Here is a 12,190-nt window from a genome sequence, read left to right as displayed (position 1 = left end):
TCAAGACATGTTGAGGAGGTAATTTAGTCATTTAAATCAGCTGTTTTGGATCAAGGACACATCTAAAACCTGCAGGACACCGGCCGTTAATGCCTGGAGTTCGACACCCCTGGTCTAAAGCCTCCTAAATCAATTAATAATAAACAGTTATTAAGAAACGCTTTCACTATTTGAGAATATTATTTATTGCGTTTAATAGCTTAGTTTAATAGTATATACAAATATTAGGCACAACATTAAAACCCCATGCATAACATAGTGCATGTCCCCACCAAAGAGCCTAAACAGCTGTGACCCATCGAGGCGTAGACTCTCTAATTCATCAGCAGATTCACAGATCTGACTAGTTTTTTTCCAGCACATCCCACAGATGTCTAAATGAACTGACATCTGTGGAAACTGAAGGCAAAGTTAACATCTTGGAAGCTTCGTCATGCTCCCTAAAACCATTCCCAAGCACTTTTTACAGTGTTGCAAGACTCATTGTCCCTATGAAAGAGTCTAATGTCTTCAGAGAGTACCTTTGCAATTCAGACACGAGCTTGGTTTGCACTAATGTTTAGGTATGTGGTACGTTTAAGATCAATATCCACATGAATCCAAGGATCCCAGCAAAACATTATCCAGAGCATCACACTGTTTCTGGCAGCTTACCTTCAATTCAATTCAATTTTATTTATATAGCACCAAACAACAACAGTTGCCTCAAACCACTTTATATTGTAAGGTAAAGACCCTACATTAATACAATTATTCCGATGCACTATTCTTCATATAGTGCATCCTGCTGCCTTCTTTTTCTCCAGGTGAATGATGCCTGGTTGCCCACATGATGCCAAACACAACATTTCCAGGGAATAATTCTAATATAATTATAGGGTGAGTATAGGCACATGGGTAGGGCTACACAACCTCACCCTGACTGCTTAGTTACTGGCTAAGATATCCCACGCACCACTGTAGACGCCGGAGATGCCACTGCACAAGTCAAAGTTATTACTCACTTCACCTGTCTGTGGTTTTTTGTGGCTGTCCGGGTTATATACAATGAAAAAGTAGTTACTTTGTTTACTGCTGCTGTGCATGATTTTCTTTTTTTACCTTTGCAATCTCCTCTTGGAACGCCATGAAGTTCAGGTAGGTGATATTCACCATGTCGGTGCCACTCACAACCGTCAGCATCCTGCTCTCCAACTTCCCCGACAGCGTGCTGTTATCCAGCAGCTCACGCAGCTTGGCTTCCTTTACAATGAAACAAAAACACACAAATAAAAAAAACATATGTTACAACAACGAAATAAACCATGCAGATCAAAATGAAAAACAAAAGTCACCAAATGAATGAATTTTTATAACAAAATCCCCTTCAATGATGCAACGACAGCCACAGAGTGGTAATGCTAATTTTCTTAGGAGAAAGAGAAGCATTTTAAACTTTTATATTTAAAAATGTTATCCCTTACAGGCATGGATGAGGAACACTTAATTAATAAGCTTTCACAATGATCTCGTTTACATAAAAAAAAAGATGTCAATGATTTATAGTGCTTTAGATTCTCTAATTCAGGGACCTAATACAGTGTTGCTCATGTCCTACTTGATCAATGCCCTTTCCGCTCATGTGATTACTGCAACAACTGGTCACAAGTCATATGATCATATGCTAGATATCCTATTGGCTAATGCTTTTGTATTTTTTCGTGTCATACCCGCTTCAATTAAAAGCCTCAAATAAAGCATGTTGATAAAAGAAATTGCGCTACATAACCCAAGTTCTGACCACTTTATGTTAGCCTGTAATCCGAGCTGCACACACATTGAACCTTGGTGGAACAGATCAGCCAGACCGGCATCTAAAAACCAGCAGGCCAAACAAAGCTTCAGCGAAATGGCAAATGACATAAAACAGGCCACGGAGAAAGACGAGCAATGCTTTTTTTGAGGAAGTGGGAGACGGCACTGCTCTGTGTCATGGCATTTTGCTATGATGTTGTTTCAAAACAAAAACAGTCTCTGAATGTACTCAGAGGAAACAAGACTGGTTAACATTGGGGAGTTCGCACCTTATCTGATGGCTGATTTGGTTGATTAATTAGAGGACAAAGGTAGAGAGTCCGTGTGAGGCTACAGCACCAGCGATTCTCAGTGTGTGTAAAGGGTGCACATGGCAGGCTGTACAAGCAGGAAACGAGGTGGGTTAAGTATTTGTAGACTAAATAAGTGAGCTGGAGCGTGACTGGAGAACTTACATGTAGACATTACTGTTTCAAAGGACAAATGTCCAATAAGATGTCAGCACAGGATTTATGGTGTTATTTATTATTTATTAATAACGCCATGACTGCTCTCCAAATCCTGAGAGCTTGGCGGTTTTCCAGCCTTGCTTTCTAGCTTGTTTTAAGCCCAAAAAACATCCTCCTGTCTCAACATATTTCCAGCTTAACTGCAAAAACCCCCAAAAAACATACATACAATAACTTGTAATCAACATCACAGGACAAAATGTTTTGCTAAAAAACACCAGAGGACTCACTTAACCGAGGAGAATGCTTTTCTTGCACTGAAAGGGTTTTATTTTTAAAGGCTTACATAAAAACTGCAAATTCATAAGTCAACAGAAATTGTCCCCACATTGAGAAAAAGCAATTGTCGGACTTAATACAACCCTAATTCTCTCGTCATCCGACAAAATCAGAGGGCTGCTGCAGGAAGTCTGATCTCTCCTACAACAAAACACTGGGTGCTGGCAATACTCCAGCTTCCACAGAGGAAAAACTCTGGAGAATTTGCATTCAGCGGAGCTAATTGTCAGAGGAAAATTAAACCAAACTAATTTTAGCAAATATATATTTAAGAAGTTCATCTTTGGTGCGAATCACAAAAAAAGCCAAAAAAAGAGAACCCAACTACAATGCCTCTGAGGAGAAAGAGAGGAATAACAATGATCTCCTTCTCTTCTTTGCAAACCCAGTATGCAAGTAGCATACAGAATTCTTGCTCCGGCTTAATTAACACAACAGAAAAGCCCTGTAAAGGATTTTGCAGTGAAAGCAAATGAGCTTCCACTAATTTGACCAATCAAACAAAGAGCATTGTGTCCTGTGTCATGCTGATAAATGTCCTCTACACATCCCTCACACCCCCCAATCAGATTGTGGAGGCTTAGTGGCGCCTGCGATTATCACACTGAGAACTTCTAAGGCAATACATGTTCACCCTGTCCCTTCTGACAGCCTGTGTACTCCCCCCTTTACTAGTTTATGTGGCTGAGGAGGTACTTATTGAAAATAAGATGTTGCTCTTTTAAACTAAAGAAAAAATGTATATGTGGAGAAAACAGGTTTTCAGTGTTGTGTATCATCTAGATGGTTAGAGTCATGTGTGGGCTTGACCACCAATCGATGGGACACACACACATGCACATCCTGAGTTCAATGAGAATCAATCACTGTCCACTTATGTATTCTGAATGACACCAGCGTCATCATTCAAAGCATAAAAAGCCACTTGCAATTTGCTAAAACACACAAAGCTCCCTCTGAGAAACGCTCTGGCCGACAGCCAGACATGAAAGGCTTCTGAGAACAGACGGGATGACAGTAAGATGCATATTTCATTTATTACTACAACGTCAATGCAATTTGATATTGTTTTGATGCTACTGGTAGCCATTAGCTGAACGTAGGGCTCATCCCCACTATGCAGTCATCTGGGCGGGAGCTGCAGGCACTTACATCAGCAGTTATGTTGGGAAAAGACTGACTGACTGAAAGAAACAAGCTGACAGGTGGGCCCTGCTGGATGGGAGCGGGAGCAGGAGCAGGGGGAGGGAGCAGGAGCAGGGGCGGAGGAGATGAGGACAAAATAAAGAAAAGTAGAAATAAAGCAAGGAACAGAGAGCAATGGAAGGAGAGGAGCAGGAAGGGGGTAAGCCATGTGAGTGAAAACCAATTTGTGCTGGTGCATTGTGGGAGCTATTAGAGGCATGCCTGCGGTCCCAGTTACCACAAGGAGTGGAGATTCAGAGAAAGGCAAAGGGGAGGGATGGGATTTGGATGATGGTGTGGTTGAGTTTAGCCTTTGTGAAAACACAGCCATGGCCCACTGAATGTCTTCTGTTGCTATAGTGCACGTGTGTGAGAGTGTCGTGTTTGATGCTTGTGAGCACGTGCTTAGTCAAGCTTTCAAGCTGCATGTTGGCAGCTGCTGCGTGTCAGTATAAGAACTCTTCTCAGACACTTAACATTCAGGTGGAGGTGCAGCCCGAGGAAATACACAGACTTTCTCTTTCTGCCTTAGTTTGTCACGAGGCCCCCACCTGCCCCCACCTGTCACCAGCCATGCGCTCAGACTGTGTCACACTCTGTTGGGCACAAGGAAGAGATTCAGATTGGCAAAGGGAAGTCAGCCACACCTCAGGTCATTAAACCTGCAGCACGGCACCTGTCTAAACTCTCTCTCCTGCGCACACAGCTCGGACACACACCATCGCAAATGCACACACCACACGTCCACCTTAGCACAGGCATGAAACTGCACTCGTGCAGGCTCGGCTCAACGCTCACACAGAGAAATACACACCGTCACACAGTGTGTGTATAAATAAACACACAGAGAGACATTAGATCAAAGGAAATGTCAGTATGAATGATTGATGATGAGCCATCTACCTACACACCACTCAGCAGGATCTGCAAAATCTGGTGAACCCGGTTAAGGAAAGGGCTTAAATTTAAGTTTATTATTAATGCAGAGTGTAACAGTGACTGGACTAAAAACTGGATGATAATGAACCAAAACTAAACTTAACAACTGACGAATAAATTCTGCACCAGCCTTTACTCCCTTTCAGTTAGGCCCCTGGCAGTACAGCCACTGTGGCCTGCTCACCATCATGGGCCTGACAGGCTACACTCCCCAAGAGGAGCTGCAACCAGGCACGGGATGCCCGATACTGATGTTTTGACGCTATGTTGAGCTTACACAGATGTTTTGAAAGCCTGCTTTGTGGTTCAAAATGCCCACGTCACTTGATCACATGACGTGGCTAATTTTGGAACTTTTGACCCCAGTTTTGACAAGCGGCTTGCCTGTTGTTTCTAGCCTTGATTGACAGTGTGTAGAAAAAACCTAGTGACACCCGAAAACTCCCAGAAAGCTTAAAAGTCATCATTATTATTGTTAGCAGCAGCTATAACAGCAAAGGGCAGTTTGTGTGAACCTTTTGACAGCTGAGTTAGTGAAACCCATAGCACCCACAGGGCAACAGATAATGCCACCGTAGCGGTCGAAAGATACATCGCTGATGTGTAACATGAACCATCAGTCTATTGCCAAGTTGTAAACCTGCACCTTTATTTAAAAAAGAAATCCCATTGTGTGTATGTGATGATTTTTGATTTTTTTCCAATTTGCAAAAGAAGAAGCTCAAACAAAACTAAATAAATTGATATTTTTGAATAAAAATCTTTACATAGCACTTGGTTTTTTCTTTATTTTTCATGAACATAATTAGCTACATTCAGTCACACGTCATTCCACTGTAGATAAAACATCTTCCACGAAGATTAATGGGGCACTTTGCTTACGTACAAATCCACAACAGTTATGTGGTTATGAAAATAAGCTCATTAACCTTTTCTCTGTAGATTTTATTGTATCAATTGTGCAGTGCATTTGATAATACGTTGTTTGTTACAGTCACAGCTCGCTGTCTTTAACAAAGTTTTTCTTGCTTTGTTTCTGCTTTCTGCTTTAACCTCCTAGGACCTGCCGTCCACATATGTGGACATCACATTTTTGGTTATTTTGAACAAAATACTCAATTTTGCTCTACATGGGCCTGATATCCACTTACGAGGACATTATACTGCTACTGTTCTATCAAAATTTTAAATGAATATCCTCATTTGTGGCTCTCATTTTTCTTAAAAACAAAAATAAGGTAAAAAAAAAAAAATCTGGAAATTCTTTGTTTTTACATTCATTGGGCCCCAATATGCCCAAATATCAAAGGGAAATTAAAAATGCATGTCGTGGAAGAGTTCAGGTCTTAGGAGGTTAAACGTTTTAGTGTTTCACAAGGCCTCGGTTGGCCCATCGCTACAGTGGTCTCCTTACTAACATGGCCTGACACACTACGCTACTCAAGAGGAGCTGCATGTCCAGCCTATATAGTCATTAGCTCCTCCCACTGGAGGAAATAACAATTAACCAGCAATTAAGTACCAAATAAACTAAGCATATCAAGTTATATGAAGGAAATGAAGCTCTTCTGAGCTCGTTTAAAAACACATTCTTCAAACATTAGGCAAATCTCCCCCTCCTTCATACCACACTTGGTACTTTCCCCCAAGAGCGTGACCATATAAGGAGTCCAAAAGGGTCCTAACTGTTTTGGCAGTTCCTGAGTCCGAACCAGAGGAAGGCCAAGTGCATTTTGGAGTAGAGGTCAGAAACCATCAAATTAATCACATATAAGGCTCAAAATAGATTTTTAATCAGACTTGTTTGGAAATTCATCAGTGACTTAGCAGCAATACAAAGGAAAAATAGCAAGGTTACAAGCATTGTGTGTTGTGTTTAGAGGTCACGCGCCTACTCATGACACACACGTTGAACAAGTAGTAGTGGAATTGTCGAATGCTTTTATCACGAGCTTCGCTTCACGAATGTATATTAACGTGGTTAAAATAATTATTAGTTGTCAAGGAAAGCTGTTTTAACAGATGACCCTTGCTATGTTCAGGGCAGCTGTAGCTGGAGTACAAGCTGAGTAATGTGAAAAGTTCTTTTCTTTTTTGAAGCACCAATTCTCACAAGACCTGCATTTTGCATGTTTTTTTTTAAAGCTGGTTTGGTTGGTATCTTGAGGATGGCAGCACTTTAGCTGACTCTGCCAGCCTGCGCATTGAAGTTCACACTGAATTTTTAAAAGCATCTGCACTTGTTAAACAAAAGGATGTTGAAGAAGCACTGGGAACCTATTTTATGGGTATAATAACGATTTTAGCCTTGTAGTAGTTGTTCAGGCTTTATTCAATGCTGCAACAAGCAAATCAGCTATCTCCTTGAACTATAACTTATCATACAATTTTGGCTAAGCTGTGTATATTCAATAGTGCAGAGTCTTTATAAGGTGTATTTAATATTTGAATCAAAGAAGATATTCTCATCTTTGAGTTTTCCCCCATCTGACCTCATGCACAATCTGCTCGTGGATTTATAATCATCGGACAAATGAGCAGAAAGACTTATATCCAGCTTGAACATCAGAATCCTGAGGAGCACATTCTAACGTATGGAGCCACAGCACTGCAGAGCAGTACTATCAGCAGGGCACCTAACCTCCTCCTGCTGCCGGCTAGCCTTGTTAACTAACAGAGCGGCAAGATGCTGCTGGTGGGACCGTAAAAACCCCAGGGCCTTTTGGAAGGCAATTATGGGATATCAAGCTGGGGGTGATGTGCTCATTCTGCCACACAAATGCTGCACAGATGCATGTTTTTGTCGTTTATATGCACTCGTTTTCAGCTGAAAATGTTTACTGATGTATGAGCCGTTTCAGTCTGAGCCGTATGACGATATGCCTCGTGTCGCTTATCTTTGTCATTTTATTGTTGTTTAGTTTGTCTATATCTGTACGCCGATGTGCATCCTTGTTTACCAGCCAGTGTGAGTCACAGTCTACAGAGCATTTCACCCACAGCAAAGCTAATCCTAAGATGACTCCCTCTCTTGGCAATGCAGTCATTTATTTAAGAGGGTCACGCCGGATCTGCAGAGCATGTTTTAAACATTAGCCGCTTCATAACCTTACACAGACAGAAAGCACTGAAACGTTGATCCTATTAGAAAGCCATAGCTTTTGCTTTCTGTAAATGGCCTTCCTAATAATCCACACTCATTCATGTGCCACCCAGACACATATGAGCAGTGACATCAACATAGAAAAAAAGAGAAAGGGGGGGCTTGCACTTCACACCCTCGCTGTGGGAGTCTGATGCCCTACTGCTACACGGAGACACCATGTAGTTCAGCTTTAAAGCGTTTCTGCTGATCAGTCTGTTTAGTTCACCCACAGTACCAGCAGCTTTTCATAGAAGTATGGGCGAACTGTCTACTCCCATTGCAGTTCTGCAGTTTCACACTTTAAACTTTCTTGGTGTGGAAACTGCTTTGCTAACTTTTCTAGCTTCGGGTAAAACTCAGCCACCATACTGCGCACAGCCCAAGGATAAGCTGCAGATAAGTCTCACAAACAACCGCACTGTAAACACGATCAAAGAATGCGACTAAGAAAGAGAGGGGAAGTGTAGGGGAATCGGTGAGGGATGAAGGATCTTTGATTCTGGGTGAGCCGTCTCCCGTCTTTCCTGTGCTATCTGTATCGCACTCCCACATAGTCATTCAGGTGAGAACCAAAGTGTCAGCAGACCACCGCAGTTTCATGAGATGGCGAAATACCCATGAGGACAGGAGTAAAAGGTCAGTGATTCATCAGTCAGCTGTCAGGTGATGCATCACCAACCACAGTACAGAAGTGACTGCACACACATTTGGTACATTTGGTGGGGGTGGGTGTGTGTGTGTGTGTGTGTACTTTGCCATCCTAAGCCAGAAAACACTTTGTCACAAATCTTCGAGTGAAGCGTGAGTGAACACAGTTTGCGAAAGAGGAAGCCCTCGGGATTTAAATTGTATTATCTTTTGGAGTAAGACGCTAGACTTAATGTTTACATGTGTTTGATTGAGGAGTGCAATGATTAAGAAGGGAATCACAATAACAAAAACACATCCTGATGAAAGCACTAGCTCCTCACAAGCACTCCAGTCGAATACATTAGCCAGTGGTGATGCGTTGCCAGGGCTCAGTCATGCAGCGAGGCACAGGTTGAGAAAATGCGTAGGAGGAAGTTGAAAGCTCGTACGGACTTAACAATCCTTCATTCCAGCTCTTCAACGGGGGCATTTCATTAACCCTGAAGCAGTGAGACATGAAACAAGAGACAGAAGGGATGGACGGAGGGGAGACCGAGAGCGTATATCACGGCATTTCCAAAATGCCAGCACATCAGCAATAACTCGTGCTGACAGGCGCTCATTTTCGCGTCTTGGGGAAGTGGCGCACCATTCACACCCAATACTAATCATCTCATGACACACAGAGGAACTGGCCATTCCAGACGTTCAGGGGAAAGAGAAAAATTCATTTTTAAAAAGAGGAGTTACACAACTGCTGCATTTCTCATTTTATCATGAATAATCTACTCATGGACTCCTGAATTTATTCCTCTCACTGATCAGACTTTTATTGTACCGCACAGCTATACTCCTGTCAAACTTTCACTAGGCCCGCAGGGTTAACTGGACTCTACACTCCAGGCTAAAATGCATCTGGAAGAAATTCACAAGTTCAGGTATGTTTGTTTCACCCCAGAAACCATGTTTTTGTTCATCATGCTGCTGTCATTGGGCCTGGGAGTAAAACTGGAAAACTCAGGTAGATCCAGAGTTTTTCCTCTATCAATTTCATTATTTGGGAGGTTGCTTAGAAAACTGCTTTTGTTTGGTTTTGGCATCTTCGAGGCCCTCAGGGGGTTAATGGTGTCTCTAGTATGGCAAAGATGGATATATTTACTGAGGGTTTCTCAGAGGAGTTGCATAACCTGTTTACTAAAGATTATGCAACTCTTTCCAGTTACTAGTATACTTCAGTTAATAGGAGGGATAAGGATCTAAAGGAAAGCACTGATGCTCCTACAGTTACTCAAACTTAAAATGGTATACGCAGGACTGCTCCTCCACCTCGGGGGGGCCTTGCACAGCTGTAGATGCAGCTGTGTCTACAGCTACTTTCACAGATTCAACCGAGTTTTATCCTCCACTGTCAGACTCTGCTCTTCAGTTGAAGCTAAAAGGATTCATCTTAAAGTGGAAAAAGAAGTGTTCAAGTTTCAGAGATATTTCTTGACGATACTTTGTCACCAGCGATGTGCCTGTGAGGAAGTGGCAGTCCTTTGAAAGAGCTTGTGAGGCTGATTTGAGCATGTGCACCAAGCTGTTGTTCCAGGTGCCATTCATTGATATTTTGCATCCACCATGAGTATTCCCTGGTGGGACACATGGGGGGAAAATAAGCTTTAAATCAACTGCAGAGACATTTTTGCTGCCTTGGGGTGAAATCAAATGTTGCAAAATACTCATAAAAACTGTCACGTATGCTAAATTGTAAGGAAGCCTTACCAGTAAATTCCTCCATCTCCATTTCAGCTATTGCTGAGTCTTTTGAACAGAACATCCTCTGCCTACCATCCAAAGTTACCAGACTATAAAAGCACAATTTGATCGTGCTGCAAAAGTATAGAGTCCATTTACCTCCTTTTGTGGATGAAAAGGGACCCAAGAGTCATTGGGTTCAACTGAGAAGAACTGGTATTTGGTCTCACAGTGCCCTTAAAGCTGCTAACAGACACCTGGAAGGTTAGATCAACCTTTGCTTTCTAATCTTTCTGACTCTGTGTGGAGTTTTATGATCAAGTTCCACAGCAGTATGACATGGCCTAAACTGAATTCTGGAGAAAGCCCAAGAAACAATGAGATGTTGACATTATTTGGAGACAAAATACACAGCATTTCAATTTTATTTATATAGCACCAAATGATAACATAAGTCACCTTTTCACCTGCTTTATATTGTAAAGTAAAGACCGTACAATAATAGAGAAAAAACCCAATAATCAAACCAATCCCTTATGACCAAGCACTCTTTTCCCTGCTTGGCAGTCTGAACAACAGCATTCCCCTTCCCACCACACTTGTTTCCTTTGTTTGGTTTTTCATTTGTAATATACTTAATTTAGGAAACCATACTTCGCTGACTCCTGTGTTCATGAATATAACTGTCGTCTTTTTTTTCCGGATGTCATCTTGAATTTTGTGCAGTTGATTTTATTTAACCACAAAGGCTCACAAATACAGACACAGGGCAACACAGAACAGATTCTGAGTACAAAAGTTGCTGGTCTACTACCGCAGAGTTTAAACGAAATAAGCCTTGCAAAGTCTGAAAGCTGCTGACAGCCATACCCGCAGACCCGGCCAGCAAACGGCACAAACTCCTAATTCAGTCATATGCACGCTCTTGACATCTCATTCAGGCTGCTGTGTCATTGAGAGAAAACACATTCTTCACCAGAAACATAAAGACTGCTTGACAGCATTTGACTGCAAATCACAGCCCCCACAGTAACTAAGTCATCTGATTTAACTGTCACCCAAAACACCGAGGAGTTGCCACAGATTTTAATAGAACTCTTCTATTCAGGAGCAATGTAAGGACACACTGCTTTGGCGTTTGCATGTATACTTCCGACAAGATCTCACCAGATATCACATGATAGAATTTAATTCATCACTCATACTGATTCCTAATAATTTTTTGACATAATTCTTAAAATCTCCACTATCCTAGCAAGCTAAGCATGTTTTTTAGTTTTTTTTTTTAGGTCAAGATGACTTTAATCTTTCCAAAGAACAAAAAAATGGAAGAATCTCAATTGTGTGCACATGGAGACTGCAGGACTTTGAAGAGAATAATCCTCCAGAAATGGGCAGGAAATTGGACAATCTTGCTGAGAAATCTACTTTCCTCCAGCATCAAGGTAGCATGCAAAGCATATCAGGAGGACCTTTACACCAATACTGGCATGATCAAAAGTTACAAAAGTGTATTTATTTAATAGTGGTTGTCTTTTTTTAACCATTAATCTCAATAAAACATACCAAAAAAAAAGAATGGCAACATGTTAAAGCAACTCAACAGATATAAAATAAAATAAATGCTTTTCACTAAGTTTAAGGTGTTACTATGTCACTCTGTGCAGTCTCTACAGAATAAGGTAATTGTTTAAAAGGTTGTTTGAGTATTTCTGTTCACAGAAATCCAGTCATAACTCTCACACGCACTGGGACAGGCCACCAGTGAATACACAATTATACAGCCATTAATGGCCAAAAACAAACTTGTGTAACAGATGCTTGAGGCGTGAAGGGACCTGTTGAGAAGCAGGCTGCCAGTTTGGATTGAAAAAGAACATAAAAGCTTGGAGGACTCTGCGTATGGATAATTATACAGAGGAGACGCGCCACATTTCTGTCACAGTGCTCCTCAGTTCCTGAGAGAACCTTT

General features: G+C 41.6%; 1 protein-coding gene and 1 long non-coding RNA gene across 3 annotated transcripts in view; one reads left to right on the top strand and one right to left on the bottom strand.

Annotated features, from left to right (window-relative positions):
• The window catches only part of plcb1l (phospholipase C beta 1-like), a 117,567-nt gene that overhangs the window by 52,356 nt on the left and 53,021 nt on the right, over positions 1–12,190 (bottom strand). For both annotated transcript variants that reach the window (XR_002056607.2, XM_013268847.3), the window contains exon 4: positions 1,102–1,242. Coding sequence is in view for 1 of the 2 variants with exons in the window: in XM_013268847.3 (XP_013124301.1) it covers positions 1,102–1,242 (141 nt within the window). In the remaining variant the exon portion in view is untranslated. The remainder of the gene's footprint in view (positions 1–1,101; positions 1,243–12,190) is intronic.
• On the top strand, positions 6,407–11,943 carry LOC112842450 (uncharacterized). The gene is made up of 3 exons (XR_003214223.1): positions 6,407–6,450; positions 9,353–9,419; positions 11,508–11,943. It is a non-coding gene; the product is annotated as an uncharacterized LOC112842450 (long non-coding RNA).

This window comes from Oreochromis niloticus, linkage group LG15 (genome assembly GCF_001858045.2).
Source record: "Oreochromis niloticus isolate F11D_XX linkage group LG15, O_niloticus_UMD_NMBU, whole genome shotgun sequence".
Lineage (NCBI taxonomy): Eukaryota > Metazoa > Chordata > Actinopteri > Cichliformes > Cichlidae > Oreochromis > Oreochromis niloticus.
The sequence above is the reverse complement of the archived record's forward strand: the minus strand, read 5'-3'. Positions and strand labels throughout refer to the sequence as shown.